The 21,301-nt window shown below is 40.3% G+C and overlaps 1 protein-coding gene and 1 long non-coding RNA gene across 3 annotated transcripts; both read right to left on the reverse strand.

Moving 5' to 3' along the window:
* Positions 1-72: 72 nt before the first annotated feature.
* Positions 73-4,153, reverse strand: LOC103711529 (small ribosomal subunit protein eS24z). The gene is made up of 5 exons (XM_008797706.6): positions 3,942-4,153; positions 3,815-3,856; positions 3,510-3,680; positions 827-913; positions 73-388 (listed from the first exon to the last, which is right to left on the reverse strand). The coding sequence occupies exons 1-5, from the start codon at positions 4,011-4,013 to the stop codon at positions 347-349; spliced, it is 414 nt and encodes a 137-aa protein (XP_008795928.4). The 5' UTR covers positions 4,014-4,153; the 3' UTR covers positions 73-346.
* Positions 4,154-16,191: 12,038 nt separating this feature from the next.
* On the reverse strand, positions 16,192-19,984 carry LOC149752929 (uncharacterized). 2 transcript variants are annotated; one of them, XR_016396547.1, is made up of 3 exons: positions 19,842-19,984; positions 16,921-19,186; positions 16,192-16,380 (listed from the first exon to the last, which is right to left on the reverse strand). It is a non-coding gene; the product is annotated as an uncharacterized LOC149752929 (long non-coding RNA). The 2 variants fall into 2 exon arrangements; XR_016396546.1 differs by having other exon boundaries at positions 16,192-19,186.
* Positions 19,985-21,301: the final 1,317 nt, after the last annotated feature.

The following is a 21,301-nucleotide window of genomic DNA, read 5'->3' on the forward strand; positions in this document are numbered from 1 at the left end:
GCTCAGAACATTTCCATTTCTGCAAGGCAATGTATCCTCCAGAAAATAGGGTGGAACTTACAGAAAAGCATATAACAACAACAATATTTGGATTTACCGGTCCGGATCAAAAAATGTATAGCATCTTCAGAAAAGTTTAAACCTAAAAAGCTGTAAAAGGTTACTCAAAATAAACTAACATTGCGAAGTGGAGTTCGAATTCTGCTAATCCACTGCTCCCTTAAGACACTCGACTCAAACCAAACTCAAATTCCAAAACTACCAGAACAAAGGGCTTCTCAAAATTAAATTCTGGGAAGTCACAAGCCTAAGAAGGCAATACAATAAAACCAAATGAAGAATCCATTCACTTCTTCCTCCCAGCCTTCGCAGCATCTCCAGCCTTGGTCTGAAACAACAAAAGCAATCAGCACCTTAGAGAGAGAGAGATTTAGTCAGCAGCTTAGAGACTTGGATTACAGGCACAAAAAAGGCCAGCATATGCTGGAGGATACAATTCAATGAGGTATTCCTTACAACCAACTTGCATGAGAAGCACCCTTTAAGGTGTCAGATTGAGAAACCTAAAAGTTAGATATGAATTGTTAGGATTGTAACAGTAGTGCCCCCTCTTACTTAAAACAAAAGTAATAGGAGCTCCTCAAGGAAGTCTTATCATGCAATGCACCTCACAGTTATTTGGAAACCTCCACACCATCTAGTTTAAATTGGAAAGCAACCATCTAATTGAGAGCCGCATGTCACATAGAACAATTGTAAGACTAAAAAAATCTTTTCATATGAAGAAAAGATTATAAAATAATAAAACAAGTGTGTCCTGCCTCACCTTCTTGACACCACGGATTTTCTTTGCCCTGTTTTTCCTTTCCTTCATTTGCTTCCTGGACTTCTCAACCTTTGTGGCGAGCCCATTCTACCAAAACATTATCATTTCCAAATTAGCATCAGAAGCATTTTTCTTAAAGTACATCAATCTTAAAATGCACATATAAAACATTTTTCTTAAAGTGGCATACAAGAAAATAACCTTCAATATATCAACTTCTTATACAGGCAGTTACCAGTGAGGGAATAGAAGGGAACTCAGTTTGCCATTAACAATTAAATTCAACACCATAAACCCTATATACTTACAAAGCACACGAATGAGCAACAGAACTAGGCAAGTACTAGTGAAATGATAACCAAGGTATGAAAAACACGACCAGATCATTCACATCATTTGCACAACTAACATGTCAGCAATTACTTAATTGACCTGACAAAATTTTTCTGATCAGACATGGTCTCATATTAAGTTAATAACTTTCAAATTAATCATCACACCAACTATAACTTGTAGATTTACATAGAACATACATCTTATCCATAGTCACCAAAAGATAAACTATCAACTTTGAAATTCATGCCCAAGGATTTTTCTAAGTTACAAACGGATAAGGAACTATACATGAAAAGTGAGATCTACAAGATTTTCTCATAACTTATCAATGCAAATCTTAGTCCCCAAATGATAGCCAGCACAAACATTAAACTAAAAACATAAACTGATACTAGCAACCTACACAAATAGCTAGCATAATAACAAGCAATGCAGAAGCCAAGTCTTCATATGGCTAATATAATTTGTCACGTGAAACAATTTTCTGTAGAAAGGCTTGGGGATCAATGGTATTCCCATCTTACTTTATGAGAATTAAGGGCTCGTTTGGTTCGCGGGAAAAGAAGGGGGGAAAGTGTGGTCAACGGGAAAGTAATGAGATGCCTCTTGTTTGGTTGGAGTTTTCAAAGGAGAGAGAAGGGAAAGTTGTATTCCCATGGGAATGTGATTCCCATATTTCATGGGAAAGTCTTTCCCATGAGAAACATGGGAAAGTTACTTTCCCATGAGGCGGGAATCACTCTATTTTTATTTTTTTCCAAAACGTCCCTTCAGCATTAAAGAAGCATTAAAGAGGCATTAAAAAACTAATTTTTATTAAGGGCATAATAGGAATTATATATAACTTTCCTAGGAAAGTGGATGGCCAACCAAACATAAGCACCTTGGAAATTTGTCACTTTTCCATGGTCAACCAAACATGCCAAAAGTACTTTCCTAGGCATCCTCTTCCTAGGAATTTGTTTCCCAGGAATCATATTCCTAGGAAGGAAAATGCTTCCCACGAACCAAACGAGCCCTAAGAGGTTAGTCAAGACAGAAAAGACAACAAAGTTTCAGCACCCCAATGATGAAAGCACAAAGACTTGACAATCTCGAAGAATAGTAATATCAGATAAGAAAAAAGTAGGACTTTCTTACTACTTTGCATGTGTCAATCTCAAAGAAGAGTAATATCAAATAAGAAAAGCACAAGAATAGAGGAAATATTGAAGAGGACAGGAATGATGTTTCTATGAATCATTTTAGCACCATAAGTGAACACATTTTAGTTGACTCTGCATGTCAAAATTTCAACTTTATAACACCTTGGAATGAAGTTGTTTGTATTCCTTCTCCTGCTATTTGGGTTTACATGTCTTCCTTGGCATTCCCCTTGTCAGAACCATAAAAAGATAACAGGAACAAAAATAATCAAAGTCTGCATAAATAATTTCACTGAATGCAGCGAATTTATTTGATTTTAATTAACTCACATCTGTGCAAAGCCATAGATATGCCCATTCCAGCATAGAATTTCTTTCAGAAACCACAATATTAAATAAATCATGGCAACAGTGAACTCCTTTGATAATATCAACAGTGAACTCCATATCCAAATGGACTATAAAACAGAATAGCCCGTCACCTCACTAATAAGGACAAAAGTAACTCAAGAAATCAATGTGATTACAGTAACAGTTACCATTAAAGAGTAAGTATGCGTTAATACATTAGTAGGGACATACCTGAATATGCAAAAATAGTACCAAATGCAGGCGAAGTAGCACGTTGAAAACAATGCTTTTGCCAAAACAATGATATATTTATAAACATTCCGGACATTCCAACTATAAACAAACAGACAATTACATGCCAAAAATTTGTCGCCAATCATGTCAGCAATAAAGAAAAAGCACTGAAAATAGCTCAAAAGAAAAATAGAAAAACAATGGAAAATAGCAGCAACGAAATTACATTCATGAATAAAGACACACCAAAAAACAAAAATACCGACACATAAGCAGAAGTAACTATCAGATAAAAATAGAAGAGTCAATTGGATGTGAATCAAATTGCAACAACGATCAGTAGCACATAGAGATAATATTTCCTTTAGTAATAGAACAAACATAAGTCTGAAAATATGAAGTCATCAATTTACGCCAGTAAGATTCAACTACAAATACAGATCACTCAATCACAGATCCAGATATCGACCAAGATTTAATCGAACATATCAATATGGACTCAAAAACTTTCCTGCCATACTTCTATAATAGAAAACAACGCACAAATCCTTATAAACAAACATAACAATATGTAAACAAACTACAGCAAGTAAGAAGAGATTGAGATGGCTGCTTACCCTAATGAGCCGATACTTCGGCTCATACTTCTTGGCGCTCTCCACCGAGTCATAAATTAGCCCAAAGCCGGTAGATTTCCCTCCTCCAAAGTGAGTCCGGAACTTAAAAGCAAAGATCGCGTTGGGATCCTTCACCTCGTAAAGCTTCGCCAACTTCTCCTTCAATTCCGCCTTCAAAAAAGTCAACGGATAAAATGAAAAGCTCTCCAATAAAAGCGATTTAACTCCGAATGACCCCGGATTTATATCAAATGGGAGGGGGGGGGGGGGGGGGGGGGGGGAACAGAAATGGAGAAAAATTGTACCTTGGAGACATTTGCTCTTCCAGGATGAAGGACATCGATCACCTGCGAGCAAGTAAACCAGTCGGAAGTAAGTTTTTCGACATATCAGACAAGAAGGCACGAAGACATATAGGGTTTCTGGGCTCACGAATTGCTTCCGCGAGAGAAGACGATTGGTCATGAACTTCCGAGTCCTGATTGTCACCGCCTTCTCCGCCATTGTTTCTTCTTCTTCGCTCCGACGACGAGATCGAGCGATCAACCGGCGGGAGGCCGCACTACAGCAGCGAGAAGAAGCGAACCCAGCGAAACCCTAGCTATGGAGTCGAGGAATGGAAATTAATACGTTCGAACTAAGCTTAGATTGGAGCATCGCTTAGATTGGGCTTACTTTACGGCCTTCAGGATTTGCCCATCTATGGGCTTGAAATGAACCAAGTCACCAAGCTCCTTATGAACAGCTCGGGCTAAGCTTGATAACTGGTTCGATCAAGCTCCTGCGGTTAAAATGGAGCCAAGCTCGAACATTTAAGGCTTGCAGAATTGAATAGAAGTTTTGGGCTCAGCACGGTATTAAGTCTGTTCAAAATCGTTCTACCATCAACCATATATGCATCGGTTAGTCTGATCATGTATTGGACAAATCAATCAGTTACTATTGGACATGCATATCAAATGGGTCAAATGTTACAAGTGCAGCTGGTATAGCAACGTTGCTTGCACCAAGAACTCTATGATTATTAGTCCTTTGTTCCGAATAATTATGATTAGATTTGTTTTTCATTCATAAGATGAAATTGAAGGGTCATGGTATATGATAAGAAAATGCTAAATACATTTGTTGTTTGAATTGTCAAGGTAACCAAACCATTTGCTTGCAGACAATTGACTGAAAGCTCTAACAAATTCTTGATGACATATTCTTTATGAGCTTTTGCTATGCTGAGAGCCCTTTTTTTCTTGTGAAGTATATAGTGTTGCACAAGTGTCATTAGTTTGTAGCTCTTCTGTGATAAAATCAAGTACTATCACTCTTAGATTGTATTTGCAATTCTCTGTGATGCAGAATTCTCAGTGCCTTTAGGAGATCTTGTAAATGCCAATGCCAGTGCATTTTTCTATGATACAGATTTAATTCTACATTTGTATGTGACATGGCCTTTCTGTTGGGGTGGAAAACTCTTTGCCATTCTCGCATCCCTTTGCAGATGCAATGGAAAAATAGTAACTGAAAGATGAGTTCAAGCTCATCTCGTCAACACAGTTGTGGAACATTCTCTTCCCCGAGTTTAATTAATCACGAGACCATGCTTAACATGTCTGAGGAAGCTATCGGTTTTAGCACAAATGAAACAGATCCCACACATGTTGAGACACCCACAAATAAATGCTATTTCTGATGGACCTAACTAGATCTGGGACGTATTTCGATGACAAAAATCTGTTAATATTTCTCCGTTCCGTCATGAAATTTCAATTCAAAACTTTTGTTCGCTCGGGAATTCCCCTTCTAGGAAATGCTCGTGCTCGGAGTCTGTTTCGTTTGCTATGTTAGACTATCACATTAGAGTATGAATCATATCTAGAACTTTGTATTTTCTTGTTCGAATAATTTCTCTACGTGCTTCAAGTTCTAGTTCTTGAAGATGCCTATTCTTGTTAGATTTGAATTACGGCAAATTAAGTAGTCCATTGGGTGATTCAACTTTTGTAACACCCAGTCTAGTTAATAAGAAAAAAAAAAGAAGAAGAAAGCTATGTTCGACTTGGAGTAAGAGATGGGCTCTTTTTCCATCCCAATTTCCTACGGGAGGTAGGAAACCTAGTCTCCAACGGTTATTTAAAAATCCTCACAGCTTCTTTCGCCTCACCTTTGATAGATTTTGCTAATCACCGTTAGACCCCAGCCGGTTCTGTTGTCGTTCTTCTCTTGAGAAGGATTTTCAAAATTATTTGGACTGAGTTTACTCTCGTTCAGAGAAAATGTAACTCTTTATCTAAATTTAGCAATAAATTATAAATATTTTTTAAATCAAAATATTCTTGACTTATGAACTCATTGCAAACTATTTTATTATTAGATATACATCTATTTCTGAAATATTATATGATTCTCATATTGATTTCAATATAGATTATGCTCAATCGATCTCGTTGTTGTATGATTTTATGTATCTTATGATTTGGAGTACTGAATATGCTTTTAAGAAAAAAAATTTTGATTCGAAACAGATTTAGACACGCGGCCAGACTATGTTGTGATGCTCTGCAAGTGGGGTTGTACGTTACCTCTTCGATACCCTGCCAGTGAAAGCTATATGTTGGCACTTTAATACCCTACTAGTGGGAATATTATATTGGCATTTTAACACCCTGCAAGTGAGTGTGGTATATTGGCACTTTGATACCCTGCCATTGGGAGTTATAGGGTGGCACTTTGACGTGGGCATAGTTCTTGGCTGTCAAACTAAACTCGATGTTTCGAAGAAATTGATTTATCAACGAAATTTAGATTTTGAATTGAGTTGATAGTGTTTAGATTTGCTATTAAATAAATGTACTTTGCATACTTATTTTCAACATATTATTATTTTATTTATTGCTTGATTTATTTAGCTAAAGTGTTCATTGCCTAGTAGGTTGTCTAGCCCATTATACGATTTCATATTATTTTTAACATTCTTATTTATACTAGATTTTTGTTAGAGTTGATGTAAATTTTTTTGAATTTTTTTTGGTTCTGTGAGACATTAAAATTTAATTCTAGTTAATTAAATTAAGGTTTGAATATTGATTATTTAACTTTATTCTATTGCTTGTTTATGATATCATAATGAGATGTCATGCATGCTTGTGGGAGAGTTTCCTATGAGTATATGGCGGTTGCCACGACCACAGCTTGTGATTTCAGGTCGGAGGCGTGGCAAATTTAATGAACATAATATAAATTTTTGACATTTAGTATAATCAATCCAAAAAATAGATCTACTTAATCAAAGTCAAAAGTTCCTTAGGTAAAATGACTGCGGTCTAGAATAACAATTTACTTCGGCTCCACTCAGTGGCGAAGCAAACAGCTTGCATCGGAATAGACATGTCAAGCTGAAATCCATGTTCTAGCAATAACTTCAAGACCCTGAAGTGCATTCCGTGATGGGGCCAAATAAAGCACGAGAGTCGTTCCCTTCATGGAGCAAGAATGGATCACCGAGAGCGACGCAGGTGGCTATTCCATTGAAAAGAAGAGCAATGCGAGAGAACGCAACTAATGTACCAACATTTTCCGTGGCTGTCCTGCGGACCAACGAATGAATCACCGCAAGGAGGTTGGGTGCTTAGTTTGGGCCCTGAATAATTGTGTATTATTATTATTATTATTATTAGGTACAATGGCAGTTCACACTAATCTCGCATGAACATTGCCTACAGAATCAAAAGCCATAACGCTACACAATAGCGGAGGAACAGGTACATCTGGGGTCCAGAGAAACTTTCCAGAGTGATGAGCAGCAATGGAGGCGACCCAGTCAGCAGCTCTTTTTGCCTTTCGGAACACATGCACATCCTGGAAAACGTTGCACTCCAGCAGTAAGCGCCGGACGTCCTCAACAATCGGATGGTCGGTGACTCCCGACCGCTTCTGTAGAATCCTTTCAACCACCTCCACCGAGTCCCCCTCTAGATTGATGTATTGGTCCTTCAGAACTTGCCTTGCATAGGAAACACCCTCCCATGCGACCTTGAGTTCCACCCACAAATCAGATGACTCGAAGGTGCACCACCCTCCCGCCGCAATCGGCCTAGACTTGCAGTCCCTAATAACAAAGGCAACCAGCGCCTCCACCATCGAACCAACTACCATCAGGGCTCCCAGGATGTGATCACATATCTAGACACTAAAGCGGAGGAGAAGACCCAGGTGTCCCTAATTTGGGAATTCAAAGGTTCTTAGCTCCCCACTTGATAACGGGTTCGGGTAGTGTCTTTCGCGCGACGGTCGGATTTCGCTTCCCACAGCTATCAAAGCCCCTTCCGCCATCTACCTGCACAGATCTTGGAACAACCATTGCACGATTCCATGGTGGATTTGCGCCAGGGAGGTGAATCCTTCTTTCGCGCAAGAGATACAACCCCGTCCTCTTGGTAACAGGCCATTAAATTTTTTTTAAAAAAATCTGTTAGAATTACCTGCGGAGAGACAAGCAAAATTCTATGCCCACGGTGGCCAAATTGACCACTTTCCTGCCCTATAATTTAAGGCTTCTTTGGATAATTAGACTGAAAATTTTATTGAATTCATGGATTGAGCCAATATAACTAGTAAAATTTAAGATTATATTCATAAATACCAAAAAATAACTTTAGAGTAGGTCGCCCCGAATCTCATAGGAAAAAAAAATATGCTGAGGTTTTTTTTTCTTCATATGGAATTTGAACAGCGGACCTTTTTTTTTCAATTCGAGCAGCAAGTCTTTTGTAATTTTTCTGTATAAACAACTCAGCATTTGTGCTTGGTTTTTTGCATGTTGTACTGTATAGTCTGTATGCTTGAAATAAAGAACAAAAAAAGAGAAGTAGCACATTTTTTGGGCGACATTCGACTTCTTATGCAAGTTGAAATTGAACCTGAAACCACCAGGCCAAAGGTTATGTTAGCCAGATAGACGATGACTCTTGAGCCGTAATGGTCATAAGAACACTACTTTCATCTATCATCCGACGATCTCACAAGGTCATTTTATTAAAGCTAGAACAGGCTTGAAAGTTTCTGGCCCGCCAATGTATAGAAAGAACTTCTTTGCGTACCCAGCTAGTACCCATAATGGGCGCCAAACCAAATTTTATGCACCATATTGCTGGTTTTAGTTTTGATGGCCATTTTACCTGTAGTGCTTCAGCAAAAATCTAATCTATTTATAGGATATGTTTGAATATATAAAATATAATTTATATATAGAAGATCAGGCATATTGGATTTTTTTAAAAAAAAATAAATGGAGGCTAGGTCATAGTCCCACATCGGGTAAGAAAAGAGATCCTAATTGATTTATTGATTTAGCAGACTGGCCCTGGTTAGTTTGAGATCAAAGACATCATATTCAGATCCAAAGACAAACGCCTGGAGATCAAATAACAAAGTCAAGAAAATGAGATCCAAAAGACACAAATGCCCCAGAATATGAAATCAAATTCCAAAGACACAAATTCAGGAGGATGAGATGCAAGTGCCCAGGAAAAAGACTTGCAAAAGTGCCCAGCAAAAAGGAGGAGACGCTTTTAAGTTAAAAAAAAAAAAAGAAGGGAGGAGACGCAGAGATGAAAACAAATTCCAAAGACACAAATGCTGGAGGATGAGATGCAGAGATTGAGGAGGAGGAGATGCAAATGCACGCCTACACAATCCCTATTTAATCCCGATCCCAGGAGGAGTTTCCTCGCCCACCCCATCCCTCACAGCCTATCCCTTGCCACTAATACTTCAATTGTGTCTCTCCGGACCAACCTTGGTGCCTGCCGAATCCAAGTCCCTCATGAAGTGCATCATGTGGGTTACACTGGCGGTCTCATACTTGACCTTTGCCCTCGGAACCGTTCAACTCAATGGCTTGATCACCAAGTTCTACAATCTCTATGCACATGGTGTGCCTTTTCAATAAATAAGAGCATATAATATGCACCATTATATCCTCCAACATGCTCTCGTGGTGTTTTTTTCTATATTACTGTTCTCTCTGTCTCCGCACCATCGTTTGTATTAGTTCTATTTTGAATTGATCACTATAATCGAGCTTGTGTCTACTGTTGGATATTATGTAAATTTTTTTTATCTAATTTGCTCTTATATAGCTGCTTTGATTCGGGCATCATGGTGCAAAATGAAAAATATTATCAAAAATATATTTATTAAATAATTTAGTTCATGCTTTTTTTGTCCTCATTGGATCCATCGGGATCATCAGTCAACTTTTTCAGATAATATGAAACTTTTTATTTTCAGCATATTATTATTTTATTTTATTGCTTGATTTATTTAGCTAAAGTATTCATTTACCTACTAGACTGTCTACCTAATTATATGATTTTTTATTATTTTTATAAATTCAAAAACTAGCTTGACTCGGAGATTTATTATGAGAGAGTGATTAGGAATAAGATTTTAACATCTTTATTTATACTAAATTTTTGTTAGAGTTGACGTTAATTTTTTAAAATTTTGTTGGTTCTATGAGACATTAACATTTAATTCTAATTAATTAAATTAAATTTTGAATATTAATTATTTAAATTTATTCCATTGCTTGTTTATGATATCATGATGAGATGTTACGCATGTTTGTGGAAAAGTTTTCTATGATCCACTTCCAAATCAAAGTTCCTTAGGTAAAATCGCTGCGTTCTAGAGTAACAATTTACTTCGCCTCCACTGAGTAGCGATGCAAACTGCTTGCATCGGAATAGACATGTCAAGCTGAAATCCATGTTCTAACAATTAACTTCAAGACCCTGAAGTGCATTCCGTGATGGGGCCAAATAAAGCACGAGAGTCGTTCCCTTCATGGAGCAAGCATGGATCACCCAGGTGGCCGTGGCTATTCCACTAAAAAGAAGAGCAAAGCTAGAGAACGCAACTAATGTACCAACAAATTCCGTGGCTGTCCTGCAGAACCACGAACGAACGAATCACCGCAAGTGGGTTGGGTGCTTAGTTTGGGCCCCGAATAATTCGTGTATTCAAAGGTTCTTAGCTCCCCACTTGATAACGGGTTCGGGTTGTCTTTCGCACGACGGTCGGATTTCGCTTCCCACAGCTATCAAAGCATTCCGAGCCCTTTCCGCCATCTACCTGCACAGATATGAAACAACCCATTGCACGATCCGATGGTGGATTCGCGCCAGGGGAGGTGAATCCTTTCTCGCGACAGTTACAACCCCGTCCTCTTGGTAACGGGCCATTAATTTTTTTTCCAAAAAAGCTGTTAGAATTACTCGCGGAGGGACGAGCAAATTCTATGCCCACGAGTGCCCAAATTGACCGCTTTCCTAACCTATAATTTAAGGCTTCTTTAGATAATTAGACTGAAAATTTTATTGCATTTATGGATTAAACGAATACAACTAGTAAAATCTAAAGATTATATTCATAAATATCTAAAAACAATTTTAGAATAGACTGGCCTGAATTTCATAGAGAGAAAAAATCTCAGCAGATTTTTTCTTTCTTTCTATAGAATTCAAATTGTGGATTTTTTTTTTCTTTTTACGAGATTCGAGCGGCAAGTCTTTTGTAAATTTTTCTGTATAAACAACTCAGCATTTGTGCTTGATTTTTTGCATTCTGTACTAGGGGTGCAATTGGGTCAGATCAGGTCAGATCTAGAATGACCTCGATCCGATCCGATTTTTTGTTCGGATTTTAATTTTAGATCAAGACCCGACCTAATTGAAAATCACGTCCAGTTGGACATAATTATAATTTTTAACCCAACGGGCCATTTGAGCCGAGTCCATATATAATCCAGATCCGACCCAAAAAATTTAGGTCCAGGTCGGGTCTGAATCGAGGGCGCGTTTGGGTCCGGGTCCCCTCTCCCTCATGGCCAGCCCCGATCTCCGACAGTCACACCGCACTCGATTCGAGATCTTTTTAACTTATTAATCTTTTCACAAGTAATTCCAATTTCAAATGTTTTGATGAACCTGTCCCTTTTTTTTATTCCAGTCTCAGAGTAGAAATTAAGTCGCCCTCTGTATTTATCAGGGATCCAAAAGAAACCCTCTTCCCCATATTCTCTGATCTCACAGCCTTCCGCCCTCTTTCCCTTTCTGATAATTTCCGTCCAAGAAAAACCACCCGCTAGAAATTGGTCGAATGGCGAGAGTTGTTCTCTTCTTATTATCCCTCCTCCTATTCTTCCCGTCGGGATGGGCCGGGGGTGTGACTCGTCCTCTCCGCCGCCGCCGGCGTGCGGAAGAAGGTGTCGGGTGGTGGCGAAAGGACGAAGAGGGGCCGGTGGCGACCACGACGGGGGAGTTGTGGTGCGTGGCGAAGAACAATGCGGAGGACGCGGCGCTGCAGGCGGCGCTGGACTGGGCGTGAAGGGCCGGCCGGGGCGGATTGTCAGCCCATCCAGGAGGGCGGGGCATGCTACGAGCCGCAAGACATCCAGTCCCACGCCTCCTTCGCCTTCAACGACTATTTCATCCACAACGGCTTCTCGTCTTCCTCCTGCAACTTCTCCTGCACCGCCGCCCTCTCCTCCCTCAACCCCAGCCCGTACTTCTCTTCTCATCACACTAGTCACTTTTATCACTTCTAATCATAAAATAATAGGCACTTCTAATCATAAAATAATAGGCACGGTGCAAATATATGCCGTACCTTTTGTGGCTGAGGGCACGAAGGATTTTTCATAGATATAAACTGGTTTTGCTTTAGGTTAGCTTAGTTTAATCCCTCATAAAAGGTATTCCCGTTACTACATGCCTAAATGGGTAATTCGACTCGGGCCGTTGGATAAATGATCCAAACTTGACCCCAAAAAAGAGGTCAGATTGGATCCTAAGTCAGGTTGAAATCCAGTAAACTCAGATCCAACTCGAAAAATAAAACCGATTCAGCCCTGCAATCCTCCAATTCGGATCGGGTATGTGGGTCAGATTGGATTACGAGTCAACCTGACCCATTTATAGCCTTATATTGTATTGTATGCTTGAAACAAGAATAAAAAAAAAGTAGCAGCATTTTTTTTGGACGACATTCTGCTTCGTATGCAAGTTGAAATAGAAACTGGAACCACCATGCTAAAGATTATGTTAGCCTGATAGACGATGACTCTCGAGCCAGCTGCTTGAGCCGTGATGATCATAAGAACACTACTTTCATCTATCATCCGGCGGTCTCACAAGGTCATTTTGTTAAAGCCAGAATGAGCTTGAAATTCCCTGGCCAGCCAATGTATAGAAAGAACTCCTTTGCGTACCCAGCCACCACCCATAATGGGCGCCAAACCTAATTTATGCACCATATTTGCTAGTTTTAGTCTTGATGGTCATTTTACCTGTAGTGCTTCAGCAAAAATCTGATCTATTTATAGGATCTGTTAGAATATATGAAACACCATTTTTATATAAAAGTAACACAAATGCAGATCCCACAACTTGACCCTGAGTCCCTTCCGCACAAATGCTTTACCAAGTAACACAAATGCAGATGCTTTATCAAACCCAAGATCCCTGAGACCCTTCCGCACCCTTCAGAACTTGGAAAGTAAGACAAATGCAGATGCTTTATCAAGATCTCGAGTGGCAGAATATGACCAGACCCAGAAAAAACTCAAGAATCAAGATGCTTGAAAAGTAACACAAATTATCAACCTGAGTCCCTTCCGCACCCTTCAGAACTTGGAAAGTAACACAAATGCAGGTGCTTATGCAGATGCTTTATCAAACTCAAGATGCTTGAAAAGTAACACAAATGCAGATGCTTTTATCAAGAATCAAGATGCTTGAAAAGTAACACAAATTATCAACCTGAGTCCCTTCCGCACACTTCAGAACTTGGAAAGGAACTTGGAAAGTAACGCAAATGCAGGTGCTTATGCAGATGCTTTATCAACAAGATGCTTGAAAAGTAACACAAATGCAGATGCTTTTATCAAAACTCAAGATGCTTGAAAAGTAATGCAGAGATGCTTTATCAAACTCAAGATGTTTGAAAAGCAACACAAATTATCACCCTGAGTCCCTTCCGCACAAATGCTTTATCAAATGCACAGCCTATTTAATCCCGGTCTCCTCGCCTACTCGCCTACCCAATCCCTGAGTCCCTCACATTCTCAATCATGTCAGCAGCACCTCCTCCTGCCCAAACAAAAATGTCGGCAGCACCTCCTGCCCAAACCGGTAAGAACCTCATCGAAACTGCCTTGCCACCTCCACCTCCTCCTGCCCAAACCGGTATGAACCTCCTCCCACCTCCTCCTCCTCCTCCCCTCAACCTCCTCGAAACGGCCCTGCCACCTCCACCTCCTCCTGCCCAAACCGGTATGAACCTCCTCCCACCTCCTCCTCCTCCCCTCAACCTCCTCGAAACGGCCTTGCCACCTCCACCTCCTCCAGCCCAAACTGGTATGAACCTCCTCCCACCTCCTCCCCTCAACCTTCTCGAAACGGCCTTGCCACCAATACTCCAGTTGTGCCTCTCTGGAGCAATCTTGGTGCCTGCCGAATCCAAGTCCCACAAGCTAGCTTTTAAGTTGTACACTCTGGCCAGTCTCATCAATTTCACCCTCATTATGGTTCTCATGGTCCATCTCATACAACTTTTGACCGCCACAATGAAACCACTCACGAAGCGCATCATGTGGGTTACACTGGCGGTCTCATACTTCACCTTTGCCCTCGGGACTGTTCTCAACTTCATGGCTTGATCACCAAGTTCTACATTCTCTATGCACATGGTGTCCCTTTTCAATAAATAAGAGCATATGATGTGCACCGTTATATCCTCCAGCATGCACTTGTGGTGGCTTTTTCTATATTACTGTCCTTATGTCTCCGCACCTTTGTTTGTTTTAGTTCTATTTTGAATATATTCGAGCTTGTGTCTATTGTTATGTATCATATAAATTTTTTTATCTAATTTGCTCTTATATAGCTGCTTTGATTTGGGCATTATAGTGCAAAACAAAAAATATTATCAAGAATATATTTATTAAATAATTTGGCCAATGCTTTTTTTGTCCTTCTCGTTAGATCCATCGAGATCATCAGTCAACTTTTTCAGATGATATGAAACTTTTTTATTTGGAGGCTATATTGAATTTTTCTATCAGTCTTTTGTTTGGATATTAAATTTTGATCAAATTATCAAATCAAAAAGATTTGTTCTCTTCCTTTTTGTGTTGGAAGTTTGTTAAAGCATTTGTTGGGTTAAGTACCCAAAAAGGGGCCCAAAAACTTCTACTGGGTACCAGAGGAAGGATTAATCAATGGTGTCTACCAAAATTCTAATCTCATTGCTTAAGAACTAGATAATTAAAAATTTTATTTTTTAATTTTTGAATTGAAACAATGAGTCTAATTTTGTGAAGGCCCGAAATCATCTATCCTCTCCATGATCAAATCTATGTTTCTACTGGATCTTAGAATTCAATTTAGCTTTTAGTAGATCAACCGAGTAAAAAATTTTATTCGGCTTGGGTCAAAACCCCTCCGCTTGGTAAGAGGAGGCTGGTTTCAAAGGTTTGCCAAGCGGAAGAAACTTTTCCGTGAGACTGTTGAAACCAGCCTCCACAAAGCAATCATTGAAACCTGAGGTTGTGCAGCTTCAACATCGAGTGACAGCAGTACCCAATATGTAAGAAAAAATGCCCGAGGGGTCCTATAAGATGGTTTCCAGAACTCAAAACACTTGCTAGGTTTTCATAAATATGAAAAGACCAAAACAAAGGAAAGATAAATCAAGATTACGACTGGGAAAAGGCTGGGGAAAAAAACAAGGTGGATGTTCACCTTTTTAGTCAGTATATAATAAACGGCCCCTTTATTAGCCAACCCTCCAGGTTAATGACTCGGGTAGTTATTATTATTTGAATTGTTATTAGCTCGAGACCTTGTATCTAGGCTGATACGAGATGTAAGATCGCTTTAATAGCATTAACAATTGCCAGTTGGTATAAACAACATACTTTAAGAATAGTACACGGTAACACATCTCAAGTGTCTTTAAGGTTATATCCTTTAAACCCTGAGTATGTTTCAACAAAGTACATATGCATAGCATGTGCCTACATTGGTTGATACTGCACTTAACAAGAACCTACTCCTAAATGATCTCCAGTAAACATGCAGTCAACTATCAACATCTCTATAGAGGGTACTTCGAAAAGCATTGATCAGAGCAATTCACCTTGACATCAGCTAGACTCATGTCCAGCCTATACAAAGTTCTGTGAAACAAGCCCCAGGGATGCATGTTTAGCACTAAATGCAAGTGATATAAAGTAACTGATTTATCATTGTATTCATTAAACCTTGCATCATTTAAGATAAATTAATAAACCAATTGAAATTGCATGATTGAACAAGTTTGTCATTTTTTCAGATGTTTTTGATTAAGCCAATTTCATGGTTTATATTGTCATTAAGATTGGAAATCATGTATATGATCTTATAATAGGTCTAGTGGAAGCATCTTAATGGATGATATTTGAATTACCAAGAAAACTGAACCTAGTTTTCTTTCTATATACATAGAGAGAGAGAGAGTTTCCCTTTGTCAAAGTTGTTGTGCCATTCATCTTTTTCCTCGACCAATATGATGCGTATTGCATGTGACTGTTGGAAGGAAAACTATGGTTAAATGTCAGGGCATGTTAGCAGATGGAGTGACTGAATTCTGAGAAATATAATGCCACTAGAAAGCTAGCCTTTGAAGAGCAAGACATGGTATTTTGATAAATAATTAAGGCAAAATTTACCTTCAAGATAAAACATTGGCAAATTCAAGATTGCACTACCATCCAAAAAATGACAGCCTATCATGAGTATCCTCAACCTCTGTTACGTGACAGCAACTGTGAAGTCTCTAAGTCCCTCCCCACCCCATCCCCCCACAAAAAAAAGAGAATTATTTGAGCATAATTATTGGATAATTACCGCCAAGATATGCAACAAAGCTAAACATGTATTGAAGGTAAAGCCACCAGATGGACCCGCTGCTCCATCATCATGGCCAGTTCCATGCGTAAGACAGATAACAAATATGCTTGATCAGACACAGATGGAATAATAAATAGTATGACGTGCAACAAGTCAGAAACTATATGACACAGGTTCATTTCTTTCTACTTTAAAACAAAATTTAAGAAAAGATGCATCAGCTAACATGCATGACTATCTTCTATTTCTCCTGATGGATTTGAAAGAATTGAGGGACATAATCCTGACAAAAAGAACTATGAAAAAGCTGTTATACCGGGAAGAACTATAGAGGAGACAAAGACAGGTACCAATAAAAATAAAATAACTAACCAAAAGTTTGCAGGATAAAGTTTGGACAAGTAATAATTAGAGTTGCTGCAATATGCAAACCAGAAAACCAGAAAACATCAACTTACACATACCGCTGGCAAAGTGAAGTCTTGACTAGAAACTGCGTTGAAAGACCAACGATACGGAGCATGTCTTTACCAAGTAACTAGGGGATAGTCCCATAAAATAATTCAATATACGCCAAGTCAAACACAAGCCTGTTGGGCCTAGTTCAACTGCCATGTGGAACAGGACAAAACATCAGGTAATTCATGAAGCATTTTAAAATTATTACTGTTCTTATGCGAATACCTAGTGGAAGTAGTAGAGCATATGAAATAGAGAATGTTAATGTTTGGTGCTCAGGATTATGTGTAAGGGTTTGCAGTCAATGATCCAACTATATTTAAGGGTACTCAAGATTATATAAAATTTCACGTAGCAGCCTCTTGTTGTTATTGTCATCCTTTTTAATAGAACAATGGGTTTCATGAATGTATGCACTCGAGGATTTTTAACCCAGCCAGAAGGCCAAGAGTTTCTGGTCCAAACATCCATCTCTTCCTACCGTTCCACCATTAGTTTGAATTCAAAAAGTTCAGCAAGCCATGGCAACGTGCAAATATTGCTGGTTGCGCATTGCATTCAAGATGAGACTCGATTTTCTTAGAGAATTGGAATGTCTAACTTATAATAATGCATAAACTCGAATGGAGAGTGTTGTGGGCAAAAAGTATCTGTGTTTCTCTTCGAAGGTATTGTCCGCTTTGGGGGTCGGCCTCACGCTACTGCTCGGGCAGTCGCGGGTCGCTTTCCACCCCTCACGGTTTTGCCCCAAAAGACACCTCCGAAGAGAAAGGAGGGAGCCCCCCATTTAAGGCACAGACCTCTTCGTCACACAAGCAGTATGGGACTAAAGGTGTCCCTTCATCCCCCAACACAGCCCCCCCTGACGGAGAGGTCTGTGATTCCACCTCGCGGTTTTACAGGGTATAGGGAGGTCCACGCTCACCGCACCATCTGCTGTGGGCGAAAAATATCTGTGTTTTTCTCCGAAAGTATTATCCGCTTTGCGGGTCGGCCTCACGCTGCTGCTCGGGCAGTCGTGGGTCGCTTTCCACCCCTCACGGTTTTGCCCCAAAGGGCGCCTCCGAAGAGAAAGAAGGGAGCCCCCCATTTAAGGCACAGACCTCTTCGTCACACAAGCAGTATGGGACTAAAGGTGTTCCCCCATCCCCCAACACAGCCTCCCCTGACGGAGAGGTCTGTGATTCCACCTCGCGGTTTTACAGGGTATAGGGAGGTCCACGCTCACCGCACCATTTGTTGTGGGTGAAAAGTATCTGTGTTTCTCTCCGAAGGTATTGTCCGCTTTGGGGGTCGGCCTCACGCTGCTGCTCGGGCAGTCGCGGGTCGCTTTCCACCTCTCACGGTTTTGCCCTAAAAGGCGCCTCCGAAGAGAAAGGAGGGAGCCCCTCCATTTAAGGCACAAACCTCTTCGTCACACAAGCAATATGGGACTAAAGGTGTCCCCCCATCCCCCAACAGAGAGTAGACTGAAACCATGTGTATGAGGCTCCAACCACTATGAGGTTTGGAAGGGGGTTAAGTGTATGCAGCCTTATCCAGAGAAGTCATTTTCTTGTTTCAAACTCATCACCCAAGTTACAACAGAGTAACTATACTGTTGCGCCAAAAAGACCATGAACAAGAGACATGCGTGAAATCTATTGTTTCTGCCCTATACATCTTTTATCTTTTTTCTAACCCTTACATGAAATGTACATGTATGAGTATTCATGTCATTACAAATACAAAACTGTAAAGCAATGGGCTGCAAATTTGATGTTTTTCTTAGCCTCTCCAAAGTGGGAAGACTTATTGGCCAAGTGCCACTCCAGCATGATAAAAATTGTTCTAAAATGACTTTCTTTCGGGGGTAGGCATATTTTCTTCCATTGTCTTCTGCCTCTACATAATTCTCACAAATAAAGACTCATACTGAACACATGCCGCACCTGTTTTACACCCAAGAAAACACTAAAACGCTATACTGGTTAAGTGGTTATGCAATTTCCACCTTCAGACGCATCTAACTAACGATTCAAATATGAATTTAAAATACAATGTCAAACAATATCTCTTTACCTCAGTGACTCTTGAAAAAACAAGATAATGAACAAAGAATTTGGGATTCACCGTCCAGATATCCATCCATTCCGTTTATTATGCTAGAATCGTGAAACCTAGACGATAGAAGACCAAAAAAAAAAAAAGAATTTTAAGGCAACTCTAGTTTGCTTCTATATTCCTCTTTGATTTACTCACTAATGACGAACATTAAAACCTACTCGCAACCTGTTGCGGGGACGGCGCTTTGGCCGGAGCCTCACACAACAGCATGGCCCACATAAACTAGCAGAGAAAGAGGACTGCGTTCCTCCCGAGGTATTGTCCGCTTTGGGCGCTCCTGCCCGCGCGTCCAGCGCTGACGGAGGGAGACTAGTACCCTCACGGTTTTGTCCCACAAAAGGGCCCTCGAGAGGAAATGATTTCCACCCCCCATTTAAGGCACAGAACATTTCCGCTACTAGCCGATGTGGGACTATGTTTAGGTTCCCCCCGCAACATAGCCCCCCCAGCGGGAAGGTTCCTGTGGCGCCTCCCAGTCCTGGGGGTAGTCAACGGCAGAGGGGGCCCTTCCCACAGACGGCGCCAACTGTTACGGGGACGGCGCTTTGGCCGGAGTCTCACACAACAGCATAGCCCACATTAAGCTAGCAGAGAAAAGAGGACTGCGTTCCTCCCGAGGTATTGTCCGCTTTGGGCGCTCCGGCCCGCACGTCCGGCGCTGACGGGGGGAGACTAGTGCCCTCACAGTTTTGTCCCACAAAAGAGCTCGAGAGGAAAGGATTTCCACCCCCCATTTAAGGCACAGAACATTTTCGCTACTAACCGATGTAGGACTATGTTTAGGTCCCCCCGCCCCCCGCCCCCCGCGGCGCAACACAACCAATCCAAAATTAAGGTTCCTCCCCTCTTTTTCGCCAGAATCACAGATTCAAGAATCAAGAACTGGTTACAAGATCAGAGGATTCTTTATTTCGCTCTATTAATCGAAACCCTCGATCTTGATAACAGAGGGAAAGGGGAGAAGAAAGGAACCTGATGAGGACGTCGTCGTCGTCGTCGTCGTCGTGGGAAGAGGAGCGATCATCGTCTGATTTGCTCCATCTGAAGCCTCTCACGCTCCAGAATCCCCTCGACGCTCTCCTCTTCCGTCGCTCTCCCCCTCTTCTAGTGCGAGCGCTGCTTCGAAGGTGGATATAAGCGCTCGTGCCGAGGGAACGGTGCTTTCGCCGCTCCCAGTTTCCCGTTTGGTATCTCCCGTTTTATTTTTTCTCCCTTGGCATTGGCTGGACGCGACGCGTGGGTGAAACTCATCCCATGAAAAAATGTTGGATAAAAAATAGGTAAGGATGTGTACCAGACTGCCATCGAATTGTACGTTCTTCTGCGAGAGAAATTATTGGGCTGAATCTATTAATACTTGGACCATCTTTGACTCAATCCAGCCAATTTGCATCCCTGATAAGAAGTCCACTCCCAAGTCCCAAGTAATGGACCTTCCCAAAAGCATGCAAGATAAGTATGCCCTCACCATAAATCCAAAGTTTTAATTAACTCTCTTTGGCCTTCCATTGCAGGATTATTGAATATTGTAGCCTTATCCTTCCTTCTATTTCTCCCTCTTGTACATCCACCATTATAAGATTATAGGATTTTTAAGAAGCAACATCTTTCCGCAACATGCCGACGGTCTCCTAAGGAGTCATATCTTTCCAAGTCTAGCAAATATTTTTGGGACTTTGCAAACCGTATATCATCCAACATCATGGGCATTGCAATTATTAAGAGTTTATTTAGATCCTGATCACCGTATCTAAAAGCAAGATCTTCTCACATAAAAAAAGACAAAAAAATAAAAAGAAAGGATGGCCAAGGGCAGTATTTTGGCAATATAGGAGGTGATCGTTTCCATTATCCTTCATACAAGTACAAGAATATCACTTTTCTAATTGAATTAGCTTTTTGAGGATGTTGAAATTTGAAGGATCATCAACCAATCAAGATCTCTTCAATTGTTCTTCAGTAACATCAAGCTTCTTTGAAATTTTTGAGTTTGTTATTGCTAGATAACATAGATCCCACATCAAAACAAGGCCTACATATTAATTTGACTTGTAAAGAAACTAACATTTTTTTTTCTAGCCGGCTAAGCTATGAGTAATTCACTTAACAAGTGCAATGCGGCCTTTTGGATATGGCATATAATATTTTGTTTGGACTGTATTATTGCTATTTGTTTTGTTTCTACAAAGTTATCATGTTTGCTCACATGCAAGATAACCAGCCTAAAAATGTGTTTGCATGTTCTTATCAATAAAGCAATGAGAAGTGTCTCGTGCTTTT

Source organism: Phoenix dactylifera, chromosome 9, assembly GCF_051530095.1.
Source record: "Phoenix dactylifera cultivar Ajwa chromosome 9, Ajwa_hap1_PhDact_Kaust_v1.1, whole genome shotgun sequence".
NCBI lineage: Eukaryota > Viridiplantae > Streptophyta > Magnoliopsida > Arecales > Arecaceae > Phoenix > Phoenix dactylifera.

Coding starts and splice junctions, on each gene's coding strand:
- LOC103711529 (XM_008797706.6), bottom strand. CDS start 4,013: ATGGCGGAGAAGGCGGTGACAATCAGGACTCGGAAGTTCATGACCAAT. Junction 914..3,509: donor CGAAGTATCGGCTCATTAGG/GTAAGCAGCCAT, acceptor ATGTTTTGGTAG/AATGGGCTCGCCACAAAGGT. Junction 389..826: donor AAATCCGTGGTGTCAAGAAG/GTGAGGCAGGAC, acceptor TTGTTGTTTCAG/ACCAAGGCTGGAGATGCTGC.